This window comes from Phyllostomus discolor, chromosome 10, assembly GCF_004126475.2.
Source record: "Phyllostomus discolor isolate MPI-MPIP mPhyDis1 chromosome 10, mPhyDis1.pri.v3, whole genome shotgun sequence".
Taxonomy (NCBI): Eukaryota; Metazoa; Chordata; class Mammalia; order Chiroptera; family Phyllostomidae; genus Phyllostomus; species Phyllostomus discolor.
Window position 1 is genome coordinate 40,159,686 of NC_040912.2, and position 26,464 is coordinate 40,186,149.

Sequence of the window (26,464 nt, forward strand, 5' to 3'; positions counted from 1 at the left end):
AGTCTTGAGTGCCCGGGATGCCTTACCTACCCGGTTCTACCACTCTTTGTGCCAGGACCCCTCTCTGCCCAGCTGCCCCACTCTGCCCCATCTACCCGTCTGGATGAATGTGTCTATTTTAACTCCTTGGTTGTCCAACTTCCATACAGTTCAATTTTTTTTTATTACCGGTTGTTAATTCTGTTTCTAAATTATTGTTGTCCCTATCTTGGTTGTGTGAGGAGGCACAATGTGTCTACCTACACCTCCATCTTGGCCAGAAGTCTCTGGTTGATGATTTAAATCAGTTGTTCACAAACTTACTGGGCTGACAATATCTTTAAAGTCCTCAACATTATTGAGAACCCTAAATTGTCAATGTGGGTTATATGAATGTTTATCTATTGTGTTGAAATTAAAGTACACATTTTTAAATTGCATTAATTTACTAAAAATAAGCCCATTGAATGTTAATAAATATAACCTATTTTGAATGAAAAAATAACTTTTTCAGAAAAATAAGGGAAACAATGTCATTGTTACAGACTTTTTTCAAATTCAGATGTTTTTCAAGTTTCTTTAATGTAAACTTAATCCCAAGAAGATAAATGAGTGCCTCATATTTGCTTCTGCATTCAGTAGTTTGGGATATCATACAAAAAGTACATCTGGAAATTCTGCTTGTAAAGACAAATGATGTCATAGCATTGTTAGGAAAATAGTTTTGGTCTCCTGGATCTGTGAAAGAATTTTCAGGACCCCAGGTGTCTCCTTGTGAACTTTTTTTTTTTTTTGCTATATATCAGGCATCTAAGGTTGATGCAATCCTGTTAGAGTACACTAATTAGGATTAGTGTCTGTTAGCTCCTCCTCACCTCTCACCATCAACAACCACCTAGTAGGGGATTTTTTTTCTATCACTTGTTATCTTTATCTCTGATTTTCTTTATTTATGCAGTAAGGTGGCTAGTATGCTTTTTAAGCTCTGTTTTTATGATTGTACCACCATTTACATAGTTTAAATGCCAAAATCTAGAATAATCCTAGACATGACATTTCCTTCATTCTTCACATTCAATCTATCAATACCTGTCAATTTTATCTTCTATGTACCACTCAAATCTGGCCATTATATTTCATCACTGTCTCTGTTATCCAAGAGAGCATTATTTTTCATCTTGAGTATCTGAATGACCTTTCGTGTGGATCTGTACCTATATTCATTAGTTTACCCCTCCAATTCCTTCTCTACACTGCAAAGAATATATATTTTAAAAATTTGAGTATATCATTCTCCATCCCTAGCATACAACATATACACTCACCAGTTAAAAACCAGTGATATCTTTTGACCTCAGGAAAAAGATGAAACAAAACCATCTTTTATTCCTACACCTATATCTCTAACCTCATATATTACCACATTTCTTGCCATGCTTTCTGCTCCATCAGAATAGTTTCCTTCTTATACCTTATTATTTTGCACATTGTCTTTGTAGGTCCTTTACCCTTGCTATCTCCTCTTTCTTGAAAAGTTTTCTTTTCCTTCCTGAATTCAAAGTTCAGCTCAGTCATCATTTCTTCATTCAACACCCCTGATTTGGTCAAATTCTTTATTATGTATTTACAGCACCATAGGCCTTTCTTTCCATGTACTTCTTAGACTCCTAAGAAGGAGTCTAATCTTTACACTTATTTTTGAAATTAATTAATTAATAGATCTTTCAAAATTTGCAAGCTCCAACAGGGCAAGATCCATGTCTCTTTTTGTATCCCACAGTGCTCAGCACATTGTCTTGCACATAACAGAATTTCCACAAATTTGTTGAATGAGTGAATGTGACTTTCCTACATAGCCATAGTTTTCATTCTCTTTTTGTGGAATTTCTTCTGTGCCTTTTGATTTTTACATGAAAACTGAGTTTTTGTCAGACATTGTCTGCCATGAAGATTTGCTTCGTACTTTCTTCCCATCAACTCCTCAACTCACCCTCAGGTTTCATGCTTCCCTGGCCTAATTTTTGTTCCTTTGTTGCTGGTTGTTTTGATGGGCTTTCCTTCTCCAAACAATAGATAAGATGTTCAATGATTTACCTTTTTTTCTCTTCATATTTATTTTCCTTTTATTTTTTTAAAGATTTTATTTATTTATTTTTAGAGAGGGAAGGGAGGGAGAGGGAGAGAGAGAGAGAGAGAGAGAGAGAGAGATAGAGAGAGAGAGAGAGAGACATCAATGTGCGGTTGCTGGGGGTCATGGCCTGCAACCCAGGCATGTACCCTGACTGGGAATTGAACCTGTGACACTTTGGTTCACAGCCTGCGCTCAATCCACTGAGCTACGCCAGCCAGGGCTTATTTTCCTTTTAGTTTTTAAACTTCTAGATATGTAACTATATGAAGAAAACTTCACATAGTCAATGTTACAATTGGATGGGTTTGAACGTATCTATATATCTATGGAACCATCCGCAGTCAATGTAATAAAGATATCCATTGCCTCCAAAAGTTTCATTCTGCCATCCTCCTGCCATTTTTTTATGTATTTATCATGGTAAGAACACTTAAATTGAGATCTAGCATCTTAATTTTTAGCATACAATACAGCATTGTTAACTGTAGGTACTATGTTATCCAATAGATCTCTGGAACTTGCTCATCTTGCATAACTGAAACTTGATACCTGTTGAAAAACTCCCCATTTCAGAATTCTGACCTAGACAGATCCTTGATATATAGGATCTCTATTAAAAGTATTGTTATGGACTGAATGTGTCCCTCCCTCACACAAAAAAATCATACATTGAAGTCTTCACCCCTATGGAGTCTGTATTTGGAAATAGAGCTTTTTATATCCTCGAGGTTAAATGGGATTAAATGAGGATTAGTGACCTTATAAATAGAAGAAGAGAGATCACTCTCACTCTCTCACTCCACCATTTAAGGACACAGTGACAAGGTAGCCATCTGTAGTCCAGGAAGCAAATTGCTGGCACCTTGATCTTGGACTTCCCAGCCTCCAGAATTGTGAGTTAGATACATATCTGTTGTATTAAGCTACCCAGCCTGTGGCATGTTGTTATAGCAGCCTGAGCAGGCTAATACAGGTATGCTGCTTCTGGTAATTAATAAAGAGAACCCTTCCTCACAGTAACCAGTGAACATCGATGTCATTTTTAAGAGAATATCTATCTTTTAAAATTCATTGTGTTTGTATGTTGAGAAAAAACTTTCCTGGAATTACATACAAACACACTGAAATTGTTCTCTTTCTTAAAGGAAGTTGGTTATTTTTCTGAATTTTACGAATCCTTCCAAGGCCAGAGAAAGATTCATAGAAATAAAATCTTATTGTAGCCTGACTCAGGAAAAACAATGCTATCAATACCTTTTCTCAAGGGAAAGATCTTAAACTTGGACTTTTTTTCCAAGTCATCTACTAAAGAGTAGGAGTATAGAATTGAAGACCTTCCATGAAAGTCTTGTCTCTTGAGCATTTTATACCAGAAAAGGCTTGGATAAAGTCCAGGGAAAAGTTTCAGATAGGAATTGGAGGTTCACATGGAAAGCAAACGTGCAAGCAATTTGAGGTTTGCACTTTGGAGGTCTGTATACTACTTTCCCACGTCAATTTTAAAACAAGAAGCTCTTTAAATTTACATTGAGCCTGATCCTGTCTTTTGTGGCCCCAAAGAGTACAAGTCTGCTGACAGGAGAGCAGCTTTACACACTGCTCTCAGTCTCCAAGGACCATCACAAAGTAAACCTTACTTTTCAGTTGCTCTTCAATAGCTAGAAATGAGAAGTGGGTTGGAGAGAAGGAATAAGCAGGTATTTGTCAAATGGCCTGTGATGCAGCTTGTTTTTCTCTATAGGCAAGATAACAGTAATAACATATCACCACTGGGCAAAATAAATTTGGGGAGTGTAGGATAAATGTAAATATAGGGATTTATGTCTACCGTGTAAATGTTACAGAGCTGTAGGTGTGCCTCTATATAATGAGCATGTGCATTCGAATTCTCCAGTTGCCATTCACTGACCCCCATCAAGGCACTGTCGTCTCTTTTCATAGGTTGGGTTAGCCTTTCACAGGGAAAAGGGATCAGATTTATTAGTCATCTTGTTCTACCAGTCTCTTTTTTTCAGGGGGTCAGATATTTGTCCCAAGAATTAAATCACAGTTAATGTTCATTTTCTCAAAGAATCTTCTTAAACCCTGAAGTTCCCCACTAGCAGTCAGATCATAGCACACCCACACCAGCGAAGGGAAATTAATGTTTCCAGAGGCACCCATTGTATTTGATTCTATTCTAACAGGACAGTAAAAATTTCAATAGCAAATGTTTTCCTTAAAACATTTTCAAACAGAAAACTGTGTCAATCATCAAAGAAAAACATTCTCTCTCTCATGGGCCACTGAGGATCATATAAATATCTTTGCATCTGCTCCAAAGGGTGGTCACTACTGACACCCTTGGCAAATGTTTTATTTGTGAGGAACTCTCAGAACAGTTCCCGGTATTTTCAGTGTGAGCTTTGTAGACATAACCTGCAAAAATATTTGCACATGCAGGGAAATAGTGTTCTAAAAACATGTTGCTTCGGCTAGACTCGATCTGCTTCAGCTGATATTTGGGGATATTTCTGTGCTCATTTAGCACTTCACTTGGCTACCAGAGAGTCTTCAAGTCTGTTCTTTAATTTAGGTACAGTATTAAAGCATAAAATCTGAAGGAATAGCTTTCCCAACAGTTAGTGGTCTTTTCGAAGTTAATTGGGATAAAACATTTGTTTTGTTTTTGTACCAAGTTTTAATATTTACATAGTAGGACAGCTCCAGAAGTCTATTTTATTACAGTTCAGGAATAATTTATTTTGTTTGAATAGTATGTATGTATATAGGCAGCAAAGATCAAACGTGTATATCACAGTTAAATGGTCTATGGACAAATCATTCATCATGGTCCTCATCAAATAATATTTATTAAGCAGCTGCATGAGTCATATAATAACTCTTATTTCTTGAGGAAGACTATTTAGTTATCTTGTACTTATATACATATTTGCCTTTGTTATTTATTCTTATACATTGCTTACTACCAGAATTAGGCAGTCTTGTTTATGGGGTTACTTCTAGCAGCTGAATATCAAATGGGGTAAATAGAGGGTCTGGCACAAATAATGACCCTTTTTTATTACAACCTCTTCTATTACAAAATCATAAGCATGTAATTCTTTAACATAACAATGTCACACTCAAGCACACCATATGACATTTTAGGTGAGATGTTCAAACTAAAACTATTATTACACCCATATTATTACTCTGCCAACCACACTCAAGCAGGAGGTACTTCTGCTGGACCCTGTAACTTAAGAAGGTACCTTTCAAAGTAAAATACTATCGAGAAACTGCCAGTTTGTAGTTAAAATCAAAAGTAATATTTCCACTGAATTGAAACACAAGAATAAGTAAAACTGTTAAGTTGTTTCAGGTTATGTATTTGAAAGTACTGATGCTTATTAAAATAAAAAATAATATTATTTTGATTGTTTAATATTTTAATTGAGGCTTGCTTTAGGTCAGATTCCTACAACAGAGTAGATTGGGGGGTTTATAAACAACAGACCATTTCTCACAGTTCTGGAGTCTGGGAAGTCCAAATCAAGATGCTGCTGGCAAATTTCGTAACTGATTCACAGATGACCATGTTCTTTATTTTTTTTTTCACTTTTTTAATTTTATTGATTATGCTATTACAGTTGTCTCATTTCTCCCCCTTCACTCCCTCCACCCTGCACACCCTCTCCCACCCACATTCCCCCCCTTTAGTTCATGTCCATGTGTCATAAGTTCTTTAGCGTCTACATTTCCCGTACTATTCTTATCCTCTCCCTATTTTCTACCTACCATCTATGCTACTTATTCTCTGTACCTTTTCCCCCTCTCTCCTCCTCCCACTCCTCTGTTGCTAACCCTCCATGTGATCTCCATTTCTGTGGTTCTGTTACTGTTCTAGTTGTTTGCTTAGTTTCTTTTGTTTTGTTTTAGGTGTGGTTGTTAATAATTGTGAGTTTGCTGTCATTTTACTATCCATGTTTTTTATCTTCTTTTCTTAGATAAGTCCCTTTAATATTTCATAAAATAAGGGCTTGGTGTTGATGAACTCCTTTAACTTGACCTTATCTGAGAAGCACTTTGTCTGCCTTTCCATTCTAAATGAAAGCTTTGCTGGACAGAACAATCTTGGATGTAGGTCCTTGCCTTTCATGACTTGGAATACTTCTTTCCAGTCCCTTCTTGTCTGTAAGGTCTCTTTTGAGAAATCAGCTGACAGTCTGATGGGAACTCCTTTGCAGGTTACTGTCTTCTTTTCTCTTGCTGCTTCTAGAATTCTCTCCTTCATCTTAATCTTGGGCAATGTAATTATGATGTGCCTTGGTGTGTTCCTTCTTGGGCCCAACTTCTTTGGGACTCTCTGAGCTTCCTGGACTTCCTGGAAGTCCATTTCCTTTGCCAGATTGGGGAAGTTCTCCTTTCTTATTTGTTCAAATAACTTTTCCACTTGTTGCTCTTCCTCTTCTCCTTCTGGTACCCCTATAATTCAGATGTTGGAACATTTAAAGATGTCCTGGAGGTTCCTAAGCCTCTCCTCATTTTTTTGAATTCCTGTTTCTTCACTGTTTTCTGTTTGGTTGTTTCTTTCTTTCTTCTGGTCCACCCCATTGATTGAGTCCGAGTTTTCTTTCCATCTCTAGTGGCTCCCTGTGCATTTTCTTTCATTTCACTTAGTGTAGCCTTCATTTTTTCATCTACTTGTGAGCAAATTCAACCAATTCTGTGAGCATCCTGATCACCAATGCTTTGAACTATGCATCTGATAGGTTGGCTATCTCTTGGTGCTTGGTTTTTATTTGCTCTGGAGCTTTGATCTGTTCTTCCATTTGGGCCTTTTTTTTTTTTGTCTTGTCACGCCAGTTACCTATGAGGGGTGGAGCCTTAGGTGTTCACCAGGGTGGGGCAACCCACCTTGCTGAGTTGTGATGCTGTATGTGGGGGCGGCGTCTGAGAGGGGACAATGGCACTTGCTCCACTCTCTGTCAGATTTCAATCCCTTCCACTGCTTTCCCCAAGCGAACTGGGTTCTTCTGGTGTTGATTCCTGTGTAGGTAAGCTTGTGTCTACGTTCCAGGACCCTGTGGGTCTCTCCAATGAACTCTCCTGTAAGGTTGGGAGTGTCTCCCTGCCCTCACACCACCACAGGTATTTTCAATCAGTGTTCAGAGGCTTTATTTCTCGTTCTGGGACCCTGAGTTGCATGGTCTGTCTCTCTCCCCAGGTTTGCCTGGTTTATGTGCATGGGAATGTGGGGACCACCGGATCAGCCAGCCACCTTGGGCACCATGCCCGCTTCACAATTGCTGCCTCATTGGGTCTGCCCATTGGCATCCCGCGCCTGGGGTCTGCCAGCCGCCGCCTGTGCACCCAGGTCAGCCCCCTGCTGCCTTGCGCACCAGGTGCCACTGCTTTTTTTGCCCCAACCTCTCTCTGCCCAGCCACCCAACTCTGTCCCTCCTACTGGTCTGGATGAATGTGTCTATTTTAACTTCTTGGTTGTCCGACTTCCATACAGTTCAATTTTCTGTTAGCTCTGGTTGCTGTTCTGTTTCTAAATGTTGTTGTCCTTATTTTGGTTGTGTGAGGAGGCATAGTGTGTCTACCTGTGCCCCCATCTTGGCTGGAAGTCCGGATGACCATCTTCTTGCTGTATCCTCATATGGTGGAAGTAGCTGGGGAACTCTGTGGTGTCTCTTATAGGGGCACTAATCCCATTCCTGAGGGTTCTGTCCTTGTAACCTCATCAGTTATCAAGTCCCACTCCTAATCCAATCACATTAGAGATAGGATTTTAACATATAAATTTGGGGGAGACACAAATATTTAATCTATAGCAAGACCTACAGAAAAGTTATATTATTGTGTTCCATATTCTATTAATGCACATAATTCCTTCGTATTCTTTGTGATTTTGTAATTTCAAAAGGTTTCAGTTTCTATCTCCAAAATAGAATTTGTAAATAATCCAAGTTATTTAAATCAAATCCAAAATTTTGATTTTTATTTAACCATTTTAACTTACGTTGTCTTTTAGTAAGTGTTCAGTGAGTCCTTGAGATAAGATTTTTTTTCAACGTTTTAAAATATACTGATCAAATTTTAGGAAAAAAGTCTTCAATGTAATTGTTCAAATAATGATTCTATGATTGCTATTTTTAAATGTGAAATATTCCTTAATAAATCTCATTGGGGACCTCTGCAGTTGAAGTGCAAAGTTAAAATTAACATATAGGTTCTCTGAACTTGACATTGAAATTTTAGTGGATCAATCAGCAGTGAAATATTTTCCTCATTATTCTTATGTAAGTAGCATTATCTTTGACTTTGGGTTTTGTGACACAGATATTTCTTTTCATAAATTTATTTTCTAAAATTTGAAAACTTTGCCCTCAAATTAGAAAAATATTTATCTTCTACTAGCTTTTACATTTTAGCATACCTCTTAATATTCTCTGATGATTGTGTGATTACTACTCTTTGAATTTCCTTGGTATTAATTCCTAATGAACTATGGTGATATTTGTTTGTTAATTATCTCCATTCATAAAGATCATGTAAGTAAAATTGTTTTTGTGTTTAAGCTCTATGTGTTGTTTTCAAATTTTAATGATTAGGGGTCATTTCTATCATATAATAATATCACTTTATAAAAGATGCTAATAAAAAAATTACTTGGAGAATGCAGCTGCTCTCTAAAAATGACACCTTATATTTAATCTTGTATTAACATCATAGGCATAACATTTTGCTCTCTCACCCTCATACAGGTAGGGATAGTTTAAACATGAGCAGCTACCTTCATGCAGTAGAGGCAAACAGCTCTCTGAACCTGCTTCCACACTTAGAATTCTATCAAGTAACAGCCAAATCCCTTATCGTCTCTGAATATATGGTCTCTTGTTGTTTCATTGTTTTAGGTTGGTATCTAGCAAATCCATACCATTGTCCAAGGAGAGGAAGAGCCCATTAATCTTTGATGGGCTCAGCCTCATTCTTGGTTTCTTGTGCATGTGTGGAGCCCACATCTAGCTAAAGGTGGTCTATGACAAGACTGAGCTTCTTGGTTACATGTTCACAGTGTCAGGGAAATAAGCCCCCCAAACTAGCTTTTAAAACTTCTTGCTCCCAAAGTTATTTATAAACTGTTTTCTAAAATTTCTGCACAGTATTTTTTTCCTAAACTAAAAATGCCCAAACAGACTCCCTCGTAACAGGTGGGTCTCCATTAAGCCCAAGGTTTTGCTCATGTTGTCTATATGTGTGAGGGTTAGTTTTCTTTTTTTTAATTAAAACAAAAGTAGTGATGACTTCCTTTAAACTGTCCATGTGAAAATAAGAGCTATAGTTTCAGCCTTGAAAAAATGGGTCAGTAATACAAATAAAACAACATGCACACAAGTAAGTAGGAAAGTAAGAGAGCTGAGTACCCAAGACAGGCAATAGTCTGTGAAAAGGTTAAAGGAAGTGTGTTCACCTGACTGCGCTAACTCTGACCTTCTTCCATTGTCAGGATTCGAGTCCTGACCAAGGTCACGAGTCTACTGCCTAAGGAGCTTGTGTCCAAGAAGTGAAGGAATCAAAATCTTTCTCCTTAAAATATTAAGCTAATGAATTGGTGGATTCCTGGGGATCTTTGTTTTTGTCTTTTACCTCATAGTTCTAGAACTAGATATGAAATATGGCAACATAAGCTTGACTTGTATCTGTTTTAGAGTTATCACTTTTAAAGATATCCACTCACAGTCTCCTCGAATAACTTAACAGGAAACTCAAATCACCAGAATGTAGTAGCTTGGTGACATTTGTTTTAATGAAATATATACAGTTCTTCAGGACCTATGAGATACACCTTATTTTTTATTTCTTGAAAGAATTTAGTAGGTAATATTAAATTGATAAAGGACTTGGTTAATTAAACCAACTTCCTCTACTACAAGTCATTTCTCCAGTCTAATAATTTTGTTATCCAATCAATATGTATTTTATATATTTCTCTATCTATCTATCTATCTATCTATCATCTATCTATGTCTATCTAATCAACTCTCAAAGACTACTTCATGGGTCAGTCATCTCCATCTGAATTATTTGAATTTCCTTTTAATTTAGGATAATTCTGAGCCACATTTTTTTTTAAGGTAGGCACATACAAAAAAAAAGGCAATTTGTAGAACTTTGTGTGTACAACATATTCCAGTGGTTGGAATTGTCATTAATTAATCCTCTTCTTTTTTTCACAAACCTAGAATAACTCCAAACTTAGGCTCTATGTAATTTCCATGGAATTAATGAAATAAAGCATTCGGCAACATAAGGTAGTAATTATTTATGAGAAAGTTATAAACTTTGAAAAATTAAAGGCCATTTTAAAAGAATTTTACATTATTAATAAGGACATTTTTATAGACATCTCTAGCCTCTGAAGTCATGTCTAATTTTGACCCTCCTTTGGAAAAATGATACATCTAATTCCAGATTGGATGAATCAAAGACATTTATTCAAATCTTAAACTGTCTTGGAGGATGTCAACTTGAGTTTTATCCAGCAATATCTTGAATAAACATTGAAATTGTAAAGGTAACTGAAGAGTTTACAGTGACTTTACTCTTATGAACCATAAACATTTGCATGTATGTTTTGAGAAGTCATATGAATTTTAGTTGTTCTAGGATGTCTTGAGTTTTATTCTGGTTAAGTAAGTAACATTAAAGACAAAAAGAAAGTCCAGCTTGTGGTAAAAATTTAATTATCTTTTTTTACTTTGTAACTGAGATTTTCATGATCTGTACAAAGTATGGTAAGAATTGCAGTTGGACTAAGAAAAGAGCAAGAAATAAAATCACCTAGGAACAAGAAATTTGCTTTTATAATGCAATAAGTTGATTAAAAAGGAAAAAAAAGCATGTAGGCTTAGAATATATTATAATATTAGAGAAAAACCATGGTTAGTATCATTATAAACTTTGTATGTATTTAAGCAAGGTAATTTTAGTAATAATTTTATACTTATTTTAGAAATGTGATATATTTAGCTTATATAAGTTATAGTGAGTTAAGTTACATAGCCCATATAAGTTACATATGAAAGTAAAGGACTTTAAAGAATGTTTCAAGAACAACCTAATTTGGTGTTTGAAAGGAAAATTGGAAGGGAGATAATAATAATGATAAAGTAAATTTTTTATAACTCTGTTCTCTAAACCAACATTAATTTTCCTTTTCTTAATTTTTCAATGGCCAAACAGCAGAGTGCTTTTTAATTTTCCTACATGGTTACTATATTACTCATGGATGTTTTTCAATTTCCAAATTAAGAAAAAGGGAAAAGGGTTGTCACAGAACATGCATAAAGGACACATGGACAAAGCCAAAGTGGGTAGGATTCTAATGGTGGGAGGTAAAGATGGCTGGGGTGAGGGACGGGTGGGGAGAAAAATGGAGACAATTGTATTTGAACAACAATAAAAAAATAAAAAGAAAAAAGAAGTTACTTAAACAAACATGTATGTGATACTTAAGTGTTAATAGATAGAAAGATTTTACATCTAATATTAATAAATGAGTAGACAGGTACTGGAATTTAAGTACTAATAGTTGATACTTTTTTAGATAAAGCAAGATAAAGCAAGCTAAATATTCTATTTTATAAGAAGAAAAATTTCACAGTCGAGTCACCTTCTCAACTCATTGTTTTTAAGTTGAGTTGTAGTAAATAATGAAAAATTGAAATTTTTTGCACTCATACTATAAAAACTTACGTGACAAAAACCCTGATGATACAAATGCAGATGAACACCCAGGAGAAAAATGACAGGTTGAAAGATTTTATGTAGTTTATATTTCTTTTTACCAATAGCTCACAGTACTATGAATGACACAGATGTCCATATGGAAACAACTGAATGCATTCAAGGTCAAGGAGAAGGTTACCGTGGCACCGTTAATACCATTTGGAATGGAATTCCCTGTCAGCGATGGGATTCCCAGTATCCTCACCAGCATGATATAACTCCTGAGAATTTCAAGTGCAAGTGAGTAAATTAGGCAAATATAAATTTCCAGTAAGCCCTGGGGAAATGAGGCAAGGTGGTTACTTTTTACTAATTTCTGTATTTGTGATCCTTAAACTTTAGTGTGCCTAGGGATTATCAGGAGTTAAAAGGCAGATTAATCCACCCAGAGATTTTGATATTTGGACATCAGATACATATTTTAACAAGCATCTAGGTGATTGGAAATCAGATGATTGATTGATGTACCGTGCTTTGGGCAGCACATATACAGGTTTCTGATCACAGCTTTGCTCTTGCAGGTCTATTTAAGAAACCTTTTCAAAATTTCATATTAAGTTTAGGGGTGATTACATATTTTTTCTCTTGAAAGAAGGGGAAAACCTTGATTTCAGCTGACATGGTAAACTTATGCTTTTTCAGCCTTGAAACAAAATTACTTTTAATATTTAAATGAATATTTTTCTAGTGTTACTAAAGTTTCTTTAAAAAAATGAGGTGGTAAAACAATTGTTTCAGTGAATCAAGCCAAAGAAACTTCCATTGAATATCAGTTATGTAGTTGTATGTGCCTTCTCCGTGGCTGCTTTTTTTCACCACTTGACTTTTGTTGGACAGACACAGCCACAATGCCATGTGTTTTTAAATTGTCTACCTTGTTATGGGAAACATAAAATGATTGCTTTTAAAATTTATAACACACATGTCATTCATAGTGGTTTTGCTGAAATAGCACCTATAAATAACATATATTGGCTTTATGTAATTGGATTTTAATAACAGAGCTTAACATTTCAAGATGGAGAATTATGAGCACTAGTTGGCCCATCCACTGGAGAGGGGAGATATTTTATGAGTTTTTTTTAAGTTAATTTAATGTATTTACTTAGATAGTAAATATTCATCTGTTATGAGTTTTTCATTATTTCACAAAAACAAATTTATAGTTGTCATTCTGGGTTTATTTCCCACCATTTTCTTCGCAGCAGTACGCTATTCCTGAACTGTGTGTTTCACACCTTAGGAATAAACGTGAAGTAGGAAAAGCAAAGAAAATGAAGGTTGGTTAAGAGAGACAAAGAAGAAAGTGGCAGTGCCATTCCCACTTTGTTAACTTCTAGTGACCGGAAATGCTCAAGTACGAGGTCTTGTATTGTGTGAATACCCAATCAGCTTCAACTGTAAGAAAAGGAGAATAATTATAAAAATTTAATTATACATTTCATAAAAATTATCAAAAGTTTAGTTATTTGTTACCAGAATTTAAGCCATCCTTCCTTAATTTAGTTGTTTGGTCAAGATAACCAAACTTACAAACCAAAAAGGCGAAAGTCAGTTGTATTATAAATGGATAAAATCTGACTCAACATTTTTCCCAGGATATTGATGCATTTAATATTTGTGGTCTAATAGGGAATAGTGTGCTAATTAGTTTTCTCTGTACTAGACACTTTGCCTCAATACTAAGACTCCTTACAAATGATAGTTTTTAAAACTATAACTCAACTATAGTGCCTGTGATGAATCTACATAAATTATACAATGATACATTTCTTTTAGCAATTGTAAACAGTTCTTTTCATCAAGTGAAGGGAAGATTTTAGGAAGAATACTTGGGCATACCTTGACTCTCAGTTTTGCTTAATCTAGATTAATGAGGTGCTTCTAGATGGATTTTGAAAGTGGACCTAACCCAAGACTTTTGTTAGTCTTAGATCTCTGTTTAATTATCTTGCCTTAGATTAACAATTCAAAATAATTTAACTAAGCTATTCTTCATCTAAAATTACAAACTTGTGTAAAATTATGTAAATTTACATGCACATATTTTTTACTGACATAAATTTTTGAAACATAGGTATAAAGTGGCTTGAAAGAAATAAAAGATTTTCTTTATCTTTCCAGTTAATTCTATCATTTTATGAGAAGGCTGATAGTTTGAATATGGGTTATAACTTTGAAAACTTGCTACATTGTGGCCTTAATTATTGTCAGTCACTGTTATTACAACCTTAAATAACAAAGTTTTTGTCAGGACCCATTTTTAACTAGATAAACTGTCATTTTTTTGATTATATAACAAAACCCAAACTTCTTCTTTTAAAAACTTCTCAGTTTCTAATGGTCGATTTGGGTGTTAATAAAATTATAGTATTTTTAATAGGATATAAGTAATGTAAATAATATTATTTCTAATAGATTGAATATTAATTTTTGTGAAATTATTAGCCATGGATCTAAGAAAAGAAAGTACAAACTTGCTTCAAATTAGAGAGCATTTTCTAGCAAAGAAAATAATCAATATTTTATTTAAAATTAACCTTATATTAAAGTTCACATTAAAATCCTTTTACATACTGGGAATATTTGTGTAGACTTTTTCCTTATTGAGAACCCTTAATACTTAATAAATCACTGGTAAAATAAAGGATGTATATATGCTACACTGACAGCTCTATAGTTAGGTTTCTATTATGCCTTCATTTTGTGAAAAATATTTATAAAGATTTTGGTAACTTTTCTAAATCAAGAAATAACTACTTTGAGGTTAAAATAAATACATAGGTATGGCAAATTAAATAAATTGAGGGAATAGAATTCAAAGAAGATATAGCTACATGATTTTTGTGAGAAATGTTTGAATAGATGAAACTTTGATTTTAAATGAGAGTAGTTAATGGCTATTAATGACAGCCTTTCTTCTGCAGAATGATGCATGTTGTTTATACATTATATATGAGCTATAAAAACATAATAAATAACAGGTCAGTTTTTAAAACTTGAAACCATTGAGAGTCCAATTCTCAAGAATAAGTGTGAGGAATGAAGTGGTACTAGTTTTCTTTCTCTTTGGTGAAGGAATAATGTTTTTCTGGAACTCCAGGCCTGTGAAAGAAAAACAATACCAACATCTGACAACATTTATTTCACTAATGGAGGCGGTGTTAGTTGTGTATATTGAGTTCTGAATTCTTAAAATTATCCTAAAACTAAAACTTAGAACTATACTTATAGACAGGCGCACCTTCTGGGGTTCTAGAGACGTAATAGAGCTGATCCCATCCGGATAAGAATTGGGCAATTGATATTAACATGCTTCTTCTCAATAGGGACCTAAGAGAAAATTATTGCCGGAATCCAGATGGGGCTGAGTCACCCTGGTGTTTTACCACTGATCCAAACATCCGAGTTGGCTACTGCTCCCAGATTCCAAAATGTGACGTGTCGAGTGGACAAGGTAATAGTTGACATTTTGCAATGTGGGCATGATTAAATTTTGGGGAAATGGCTAAAGAGAGTTCACATTTTACAGCAGAACTACTTCTCAGTGTAGTGCTGTTGCTGAAGAGCAAACAAGTTGACAAATCTGAAGTTGGGTTTTGTTTCATATTTGTTTGCATATTTACCAGTGCCAGATGCACTTCTAGGCACTGGAGATACACCACGAAACAAAACAAAATTCTCTGATGCCATGGAACTAATTTCTAGTAAACAGAAAAGAAGAAGAAGAAGAGGTGGGGAATAGTAAATTAATAAATGCTAGAGAGGAAAGTGTCCCGGTTAGAAGAGAGGGGTTTTGCTACTTTATGTTTTGTTTTGAAAGATAGTACACATTAAGGAAACATTCAAAGAGTCCCTGAAAGAAGTGAGGGAGCAGCATGTGCCATATCCATTTATTTATAAAGAGTATTCTAGGTAGAGAAAATCTGTAGTTGGAAATGGCATGAGGTGGAAGAGAGCTTGAAAACTTTAAAGGAAAGAAACAGCACATCATTTTGGCTGTTACAGAATGAGCAAGATAGTAGCAGGAGATGAGGCTACAGGGCAAGTGAGCTAAAATTGCATAGGCCTTGTAGGAATTGGAAGGATTTACACTTACATTCTGCAGGAGGTTGGGGGGGAAGAAACTTTGTTGTAGGTTTCTGAGAAGAGAAATTAAATGACCTGGCTGACTTAAATTTTAAGTGGATGAGTCTGGCTGCTTTATGGAAAATAGTCAGAACTTCTGAGAAGAGACAAAACAAGGGGATCAATTGAGGGAGTTTTCCAGTAACTTAGGCACAAGATGAGAGCGATGTGAACCTGGGTGTTAGCAGTGGAGATGTGATGTAGCGGTGGGGTTTCGGATAGATTGCCATTGTACTTGGAAACACAGATGCCATCGAAGACAACTGTTTCAGGGACCAGTAGTAGGGAAAAGATAGATTGAAATAGGTTTAAAAAAGAAATAATTTGTCAAAGATTAATAATAATGCTGGGCTCTGGGCATTTATTAGTATACAATAAATTGGGTTATAATTTTCAAATAACAATATTTTTTCACATAAGTTTAATTATGATGGTCATGGTCAGTCCTAAGTCATCCTAAAAAGTCCAAGTCAAATTTAAAGCTTCACTTCATAGATTTAATGCCTTATCTATACTCATCTATTTTTTATTCCTTTCTCAGTGACATTTTAATAAGCAACTCTGGAAAGAGTTCTAGAGAAAGAAGGATGAGTCCCTTTTCAGTCAGTTTCTTTGTTCTTTGTCAGATTTTAAAGATAATTTGGAAAGGCAGTTAAAACAAATGATTAAGGAAGTTTTTTTTACCAACTGGATGTTTTGTTCCCATCTTGTTCATTTAAGCTGTTACTGATAATTTGTGATAATAGAGGCAAATAAGAACAATTGCTTTATAAGATTCTGGTGTATATTCAGAAACTTTTATGTACAGTACATATATATTACTTACTAAAGAATCAGGTCATGTAAAATGAGTGATTTGGATTTTAGAAGTTAAGTACATGTTATTGCTTAACTGTTAAGTGCACACAATAATAAACGAAGAAATTAGTTTTATGGAATTAAATAACTTGCTTAAATACTAAATTAGCACAGCTAAGACTGAAGACTGAATACTCTCCTTAAGATGATCTTTCTATTACTCCATGTTTCCTGTCTTTTATTAATACTTTAACAGTATATTGCATTAGTTTTCTTTAATAATGTACCTGAGACATTGCAACAAATTGCAGGCTCTATGGCACAATTTAAAAATGCAGGAGTCTTACTTAAGAGGCACAGTTAGCCAATTTAACATACAGCTGTGATATTTTAACACGCTATTTTGTGATATTGCCAAGCTAATGGTGTGCGTTGTTATATAGGGGATATGTATGCGTGCACATGGACAAACATACACACAAACAAAAGGATGTTGCTCATACCCTCTTCGTGTAAGAGAAAATATAAATTACACATACCAATTGATGAATTACAAACTTTTTCTCAAATCCTGCAAAATCTCAGTTAGCATATGTACAAATACTCTTCTAATTGATTATTAAATAACTTTAAAAATAAAACTGAGGTTGCAGAATTTCTTCAAAAATGCTGATAAAACATCATTAGATTATATGAGATACACTTAAGACAGTAAACAGAACAAATTCACAGCTGTAAATATTTACATCAATATCGTGAATAATAAAGAAAAGTCAGTGAAATTTTCAGCTCAAAGAATTAGGGAGAGCCCTGGCTGGCTCAGTGGATTGAGGGCCAGACTTTGAAGCACAGTGTTGCCAGTTTGATTCCCAGTCTGGGCACATGCATGGGTTGTGATGTATGTGAGAGACAACTGATTTCACCTTTCTGAAAATAAATAAATAAAATCTTAAAAAACAAGTATAGGGGAGAAACCAAAAGCATTATAAAAAAAAGACAAAAAGGGCAGATAAAGCAAAAAAGAACTAATGAATAAATGATGGTTCTTTGAAAAAATTAATAAAATAAATACTACCAACTAACTGGCTCAAGAAAGCAAATATATAAAATATATTTATTTTTTAATTATAAAATATATTTCAAATATGTAATATGTTTTTATATATTATATAATTTTAAAATACAGTTATCAAGGGAGATAACCATTGACACAGGAAAATTAGAAAACATAAGAGATTACTTAATACAAACTCATATAAAAAAACTTTGAAAATATATGATCTCACCTTTAACAGAAACCTAAACAACAAAAAAAATAAACAAGCAAAATATAACTAAAGACACTGAAATAGAGAACAGGCTGACAGTGACCAGAGGGGAGAGGGGAGGGAATTTCAGGAAGAAAAAGAAGGGTTTGCAGGAGCAAGTATAAAGGACACATGGGCAAAACTAGGCAGCGGGGGTGGAGGGGTGGAAATGGGAGGGAGGTGGGGAGGCTGGGGGGTGGCCTGGGATGGGAGTAAAAGACAGAAAACTGTACTTGAACAACAATTAAAATAAAAATAAAACTTTGAAAATAAAAATGAAATTTGCCAGGAAAATTCAAATTATTTGAATTGCTACTGGTAGAAAAAACTTATATAAACTTATTCCTATAGAAAAATGAAAATTTATTACTGAACTACTTCAGCAAAATCAGACCACACCTAGATAAATTGACAGATGAAATCATTTCAGTACTGAATGATTTGCCCTGGAGCTTAAAAAATACAGCAAAACTTCCATATTATTTCTATAATGGATTATAATATTAATATTTAAACATAATAAATATAGCATATATATAGTTTCATAATCATTTTTGAATATTAACATATACCCTGAATAAAATTTGAGTAAACAGTTCAATAAAGGAACTACCACTTAATTAATGGAGAAACATTAAAGCACTCTTAATAAGGTTAAAAAATAAAATAAAAAAAATCTCTGCTATCTCCTTCACTATTTAGCATTGTAAATATGGTATTGTATTTTTCTTTAACATTATATTGGAGATATTGTACAAGTAGATAAGAAAGCATATTGATTGAGTAAAAAGCAAAAGACCTCTCTTTATGCAAATGACATAAATATATACATGGACAACTGAATTTAAATAAAAAAATTTACTGAGGTAGCAAGATATACAATTGATATATGGATATCAATTGCATTATATATAAGTTTGATGATCTCATTAAATAGAAAAGTATGTCTATGCTAGCAACAAACTGATGGAAACTTAGGAATATATTTAGAAATGTATAAAATATATGTAATAAAATTTTAAAGCACTCCTGAAAGCTACTAAAGTATACTTTAACATGTAGGAAAACATTCCTTGCCCTTAACATGAGAACCCAATGTCATAAATACATAAATGATGCCTAGGGTAATTTTAAATTTAATATTAATAAATAGATCAACAAGTCTTTTTTTAAAATACCAAACCAAGTGATTATAAAGTGCACTTGGAAGAACAGATAACAAACACTAAAATATGAGATTGTAAAACTATGATAAAACTCTGCAAGAGCTAATATGCAGTAATTTGAAGTTATATTGTTAATTTAAAATTAAGTGAGACTAAAATATATTTATTGTTCTCTTATTCATAAATAAAAGGTTTTACTACTACTAAAAAAGACATTATAATACATATGTATAATATATACAAACAACCTGTATATTATAGTATAAATGTGTATGTGTGTATGTCACAATATACATGTGTACATTTTCACTGTTAACTGGTTTCTGATAAAATTATTAAATTATTGATTTATAAATTTTATTAAGATTTGTACCTTTTATTTGTTATAATCACATAGCAGAATTAAAACCAATGATAATCTAGTATGGTTTACAAAGTTTAATAGTAAAATTCACAGTTCCTATTCATACAAAACTTAGGACTGTTTCAGGATAGTACTGTTTAAAATATGCAGTATTATTTCAAATATGGAATAGCATTTCTTCTGAAATGTAGTAGTGAAACTTACATGTTTGGAAGAACTTGAATTCCTTTTATGATGGAAAAAATTAAGAATATGAACATATACCAATGTTTAATAGAACACAAATTGCTCAATTGATTTGACTTGGGTGGAGGGCACACAGTGCAGTATCAAGATCTTGTATCACAGAAGTGTACACTTGAAAGCTGTATGCTCCTATTAAGCAATGCACCCCAGTAATTTTAATAAAAATGTAAAAAAAGTATGGTATATGATGAATGACCCAGGAGCCAGTTTAAAGTGGCTTCCATTGGTTAATTTTGGAAAAATTTGAGCATCAAGATGAGCAACAGGAATAGCTTACATATACCACTGAATAAAAAGAGAATTCATGAGTCCACATTTATATCACTCCATCTGCAACTAGCAAGCATTAGTCTCACCACCACTACCCTACCACCAGTACTACTACTGGTAGTAGTAATGTTATTGAACCAAAACAGACACACACACACACACACAAACAAACAGACAGACAGGGTTTCAGCTGCCTGTCACCACAAAAGCCAACGTTGTGAGGTGGGTGCTGATGCAAAAGGAAAAAGGTTTTTCTGGATGTTGAGCCATTTTGGAGAATGACAGACTCATGTCTTGAGGCTCTTCACCTCAAAACCCAGCTGTCCTCATTGAGACTAGAACAAAAGGCAGTGCCCAGAGTTTCTCCTCCATTTTAAAGAACGATCCTTTGGAGCCTAAGGTAACAAGCTAAGTGGTCAGCCAGGTAGCTTGTCTTGTTCCCAGCTGCTGACTGGCTTCAGGCTCCCTCCTGGAGACTGCATGTAGAGACAGTGTGGCCATGGCCATGTGACTGCTAGGTCATTGGCCAATGGAGAGGACAGGCCAGTGCACTGTCCCAAGCAGTGAACGAGGAGCAAGAGAGATTCTTTGTTCACCTGAGGCTATATCCCTTTTGGGTATGGAACAGGCCAGGTACATTCTCAGAACGACCAATTAACTTCCTAAACGTTCTGTGCTTTGGGTGAGTCCACTTCCCAACCAACACCTTCTTTCCCCAGGCAAGACCATCAGGCTGCTTTGGTCCTACGCCCCCCATGCCACCATTCTAAATTCTAGGGTACATGTGCCTGCCTTCCCCTAGTCCCACCCTCAATCTGGTACCAGAGGGGCTGGGGGAAGAATGTGTTCCTTTATCCAGTTACTTTTCTAGCCTTTGGAATACCAGTGGGGGGGAGATCCTATCCATTTATCCCTCTAGCCCTTAGCCTGCTGGATCACCATCCATTCATCATTCCAACTTTCCAGTGGGTGCTTGGGCCCTGTGCATTCATATTTCCAGCTTTCAGCAGGCTCAGTGTAAGAAGCTTCCCCTGACCCCACCAGTCTGGGGGCTGCCTAGCTTCGCAGCCCCGGGGTCTAGGGGCCAGAGTGGCTGTGGTGGCTCGGGGCTAACACTCTGCTGCAGCCTGGCCCAACCATTGCTCCCACTGGGGGAGGTGCCACCCTGCAATTTGTGGTGTCCAACAGAGTTCCCACTGCCTCTGGGCTAGATAGTTGCAGCTGCGATGCTGTTATCAGCTAAGCCTCCAGGCTCCTCACCCCATCCACAGAGGTGCGCCCCCTCCTCCCTGCAGCTCTGCACAGTCTGTCCAGCGTGGAGCTAGTCAGCTCCCTGAAAAGGAGCAGGTGGAGGGTATGGGTTGTCTACTGGTAATAATAACCCCTAAATGGAAGGAGTAAGGGAGAAAGACAAACTTAATTACAAGAAGAATGACAACTAACAAAGTGTAAGAAATGAAAAAATAACCAATTTAAAACCAGCATAGTACTAAATCATGCAAAATTAAACAAAGTATGCCTAAGCAATTTTGTAACTTTGTTTGACAATAGATATTTACTCAGTTTCAAGGCCCCAATAGTTTTTTGTTGTTGTTGTATAAAAAGAAGTTTTTCCTTTACACCACTTAACCAAGTAACCGAACTCACCATGAACAATGAAAAAACAAACTGACACCATGTGACATATAATATATAAAGCTCTGAAAAGGACAAAATATCACTTATGTAGTATTCCTGTCTTTAACTTGATTTTATTCATGAAAAATTAAAAAGGTGAAATGGAATTAAAGCACATTTGCAAAACAGCTGGTTCGGGAGACTCAAAAATCGATTTCATGAAAGATAAAATCAAAATACAACAAATATGATGAATATATGAGTATTCATTATGTCATTCTTTTCTGTGGTATAAAGTTTTTCAGAAGAAAATGTTGGGAAATATATATGTCATTCTAAAAATTCTCATTTTAAATGTCCTTAAAAGCCACCTATTAGCCCTGGCTGGCGTAGCTCAGTGGATTGAGCACGAGCTGCGAACCAAAGTGTCGCAGGTTCAATTCCCAGTCAGGGCACATGCCTGGGTTGCAGGCCATGACCCCCAGCAACTGCACATTGATGTTTCTCTCTTTCTCCCCCCTTCCCTCCCTGAAAATAAATAAATAAAATCTTTTTTAAAAAGCCACCTATTTAAATTTTTGATTTCTTAAAAAAAGTATGTAATTTGTGATATAAAAATCTCATTTTAAATGAGAAAGAAATTTGGTTGAAAATAAAGTAATTTAATTTGTACAGATTTTAGAATGATTTAATTTATGAATTTATATTTTTGTAAAAGATGTTTTTGTACTACATGTCCTAGTTTTACTATCTTTTTTCCATGTATTTATGTTTAGATTGTTATCGTGGGAATGGCAAAAATTACATGGGCAACTTATCTAAAACGCGATCTGGACTCACATGTTCTATGTGGGACAAGAACATGGAGGACTTGCACCGGTGCGTAAATTTCTTTCTTACAATACACAGTATGTAATGATAATAGCAAATAGGTATACTCAGGTAAGTCCATTGCTATTTCTTTTCATTACTTATATATGATCATAAACTAACAGAAACATTAGATTTTCATTCGTGTAGCAGAATTTTAAATCAGAAATTCAAGCCAGCCTATATTCATTTGGCATTTACTGTATGTTCTGCTCTGATAGGTGCCATAGAGAACATTAACAAAGAGTGAGCATACATTTTGGCTCCATTTTTAAGGAGGATGCGGTCATATTGAGAAAATTGTTATATAACTTGATAAGATAGTGTATAATTAAGTGACAAATCTCATGTTTCATGGAGTACATTTTATTATTATTTCTCATAATTAATTGTTAATATTCACAAAACTCAGTTCATTATCATTTTCATGTAAATACATACCTTAATATTCAACTAATTACTCAAAGCTTAGAAAGACCAGTTTCCTTGTGTTAGCCTTACTTTGACATATAAAATTTTCTATAATTCAAGGATATATACATAATTGGAAAAAAATCCATATATTTTACAGAATTCATTATTTTGACATTGGACACATTCTCAGAAAAATGTTATCTTCAGTTTAACCCTAGCGATAGTGCTAGTGTGTTTAAAATTACAAAATAAGTATAAGACATAGTTGTGACATAAAATCAACTTTTAATAAATATCCTAAATACATATACTAGAGTAAAAGGTAAAAGTTCAGTGTCATTTGATCAAGTACCTGGTTGCTCTATATGAGTTGTCATTGAACCTGGCTATTCTAATCCTTTGTGGAAAATATGACTATATATAGGAATAAGAATTTCAGGACTCAGAGAAGTTGAGTCATTTTGCCTCCATCCCCACTTTAACTTTACAGCCTTTATTCTCTTCCAAAATGTACTCACTAGTGGATAATTTACTTCACAAGTAGTAATAATTTTAAGGTAGTACTCTCTAATGTAAATGTGCATTTCACATCCCTAAGCTGCACATGTACTTTTGAGTTTTCTAATAGCTACATGTAATGAAGTAAAAATAAACAGGTAAGTTTGTTTTTATTAATATATTTATATCTAAACCCCTTTCATTTTAATATGTATTCAATATAAAATTATTAATGAGATCTTTTACCTTTTTATATCAAAAGTTTCAAAATTCCATGTATATTTACAAATACAGCACTGTTCAGCTTGGACAAGTCACATACCAATTTCTCAGTCTCCCCATGGACCCAGAGGCAACTCTGTTGAACACGGCAGCTGTAGGACTTCAGGCATAAGCAGAATTCTGCCCTCATACATGTCACATTCTAGTATGTAATGCCAAAAAAACAGCAAATGCCAATACCATATTATAAAAATCAGAAAATAGCATATTTCATGGTGTGGGAATGCAAGGAAGAGCCATCAAAGCCTTTGTCAGGAAGACTTCCTGGAGGAAGGGACACTAGCTGGGACATAGGTGATAAATAGGAACTGGTAAAAGGGAATATAAGAGGAAGAGTCCATCAGACAGAATGAATAGATTGTGCAAAAGACTAAAGGCTGAGTGTTTGAAAGTCAGAAATAATTTTGGTAGGGTTGAAACAACATAATTTGGCCACTGTCCACAGACAAGGAATTCTCCTGCAAGGCCATAAAGAGGCCTATAAACTGTTCACAAGGTTGGATTTTATCTGAAGCATTCAAAGGATTCATTAAAGAATTTTAATCAAGAATTAGATGATTAAAATGAAATGCTGGTTTCAGCATTGCTATTTTTAAAATCATTTTAGAAATACAATGGGGTGGATCTGGTTTTTATGGACAGACTTGTGAGAGACAACTGTACCAGCTCTGCCTTCAGTGATGTCTCATCAGGAGGTTGACATTACGGTACAAGTATTTACTCCACAGAAACCAGCAGGGACAATGTGTTAAGACTTTCCTCAGAAACACGTCGAGTGCCAGTTTTTAAACATTTGGCAGCATACCACTGAAAATATGTGACATTCATTTAGGTATTGCAGTGGTTATAACTATTAATTCATTGTTTTGGTTTACTTCTGGAAATAGATAAAAATCACTTGCAAATAATTTGTAGGAAATTGATGGGTGATTAAGTTGCACAGTACCATTTAGGTTATATACATAAATCCCAGAATCTGGTATGTAGTAAGTATTATATGTGCTTGCTGATGTTACTGCTCCAGAAAATAAACCTGAGTTTGAAAAGATGATCTGAGTCTCCAGGCCCTAGCTCTTCCCAATTTTTTAAAATGACATATGAATTGCATTCAAACAGGGTAATGATTAATAATCCAAAATGAATCGAGTTAGATGCATAGTTTTTATGACTTTGTTAGAATAGCCACTTGGAATTTGACTTAATGTTATTCAAGTAAATATAAATATTGATGTTATATGAGCAGGTGTGATCTTATAAATAATATACAATATTTTTGCATTTCCTTTGTAATAAATTTAGTAAAGATGTAAAATATGAAAGGCCAAAACGTTAGTCACTTATCTTTCAAAAAATCATGTTTCATAACTCTATGACCAGTGATATTTTTAGAGTTTATTCCATTAGCACATTATTATTAGTTTTTCAATGTTTCTTCTTGTACTTTGGCATAGTGATTTTGGTAGTGATGCTTCCTATGTTTCCTGATCTTCTTTGTCATCTGCTCATTTTCTGGCAACGTTTCTCCATTTCTGTGCACAGGTGTGTTGTTAACTTGCCACTATAATTGTTAAAGAGAAGTAGAGTCACAAAAACTTTCATTGCTTTATCTATGCTAATTATGCAGCCCCATTCTGTATCCCTGAGTTAGAGAACATGCTTCCAAACTGTAAGAATAACAAAATAAATCTCAAACAAAATAATCCAAATTCATACTAGTTGAAGCTTGTGCTGCAACTATAATGAAAGCTGTGTACTAGGATTATATCTTCTTGGTGACATTTTGTTTTTCTTGGACAAAATGAGCATCTTGTGATGTTCGGAGTTTGTTTGCAGGCATATCTTCTGGGAACCAGATGCTAGTAAGCTGAATAAGAATTACTGCCGGAATCCTGATGATGATGCCCATGGTCCCTGGTGTTACACAGGGAATCCTCTTATTCCTTGGGATTATTGCCCTATTTCTCGTTGTAAGTACATTTAATGATCTTTTTTTGGGTGAAATACTTTAAATATACTACATCTTCTCTAAATCGATACCTTAATGAGAGGTGAAAATAACATGGGAGGCCTGTGTCCGATCCCCAAATGAGAATGTACTCCCGACAGCAACATACACACACACTCATACAACTGTATTCATCTGTCATCTAGACAAGGAGACATTCTCCTGACCTTTTAAAGATTTTCCTTTCTCAGAAGATTCTCATTTGTAAGCCAGAAGCAATACTTGACATGGTTCTAGTATAACTGCCCTAGAAAGACCTCCCTATTCCATCACCAGTATGACCTGTTCAGCTGCTGAGCATAGCACAGCTCTCAGCAAACCCCCCAACCCACTAACCGTCTCCTCAACAGACCTGAGATAGTGGTGCTTCTGTCTTCTTCTTAGTTCTTTGGCCCAAGACTAAGAAGCCTGGAGTGTTCTATCCACTTCTGTGAGCCAAGGACAATTGTGTTAAGAGTACTAGTGTGTAAAGTAAGATGTATGTAAAACATGTATGTCTAATGTACTTCATAGGAAAAAGCCTCTATATATCAATAAAAAGATGAGATAACAGCAGAAAGATGAAGAAAATGAATCCTCGAGAATAAATATAATGAATAAACAAAGGCA

The 26,464-nt window shown here is 34.9% G+C and overlaps 1 protein-coding gene across 4 annotated transcripts in view; it reads left to right on the forward strand.

Annotated features, from left to right (window-relative positions):
- The window catches only part of HGF (hepatocyte growth factor), a 79,577-nt gene that overhangs the window by 35,966 nt on the left and 17,147 nt on the right, over positions 1-26,464 (forward strand). For all 4 annotated transcript variants that reach the window (XM_036010687.1, XM_036010688.1, XM_028525711.2 and 1 more), the window contains 4 exons: positions 11,956-12,130; positions 15,220-15,347; positions 22,563-22,665; positions 25,684-25,817. In XM_036010687.1, coding sequence (XP_035866580.1) covers positions 11,956-12,130; positions 15,220-15,347; positions 22,563-22,665; positions 25,684-25,817 — 540 coding nt within the window. The remainder of the gene's footprint in view (positions 1-11,955; positions 12,131-15,219; positions 15,348-22,562; positions 22,666-25,683; positions 25,818-26,464) is intronic.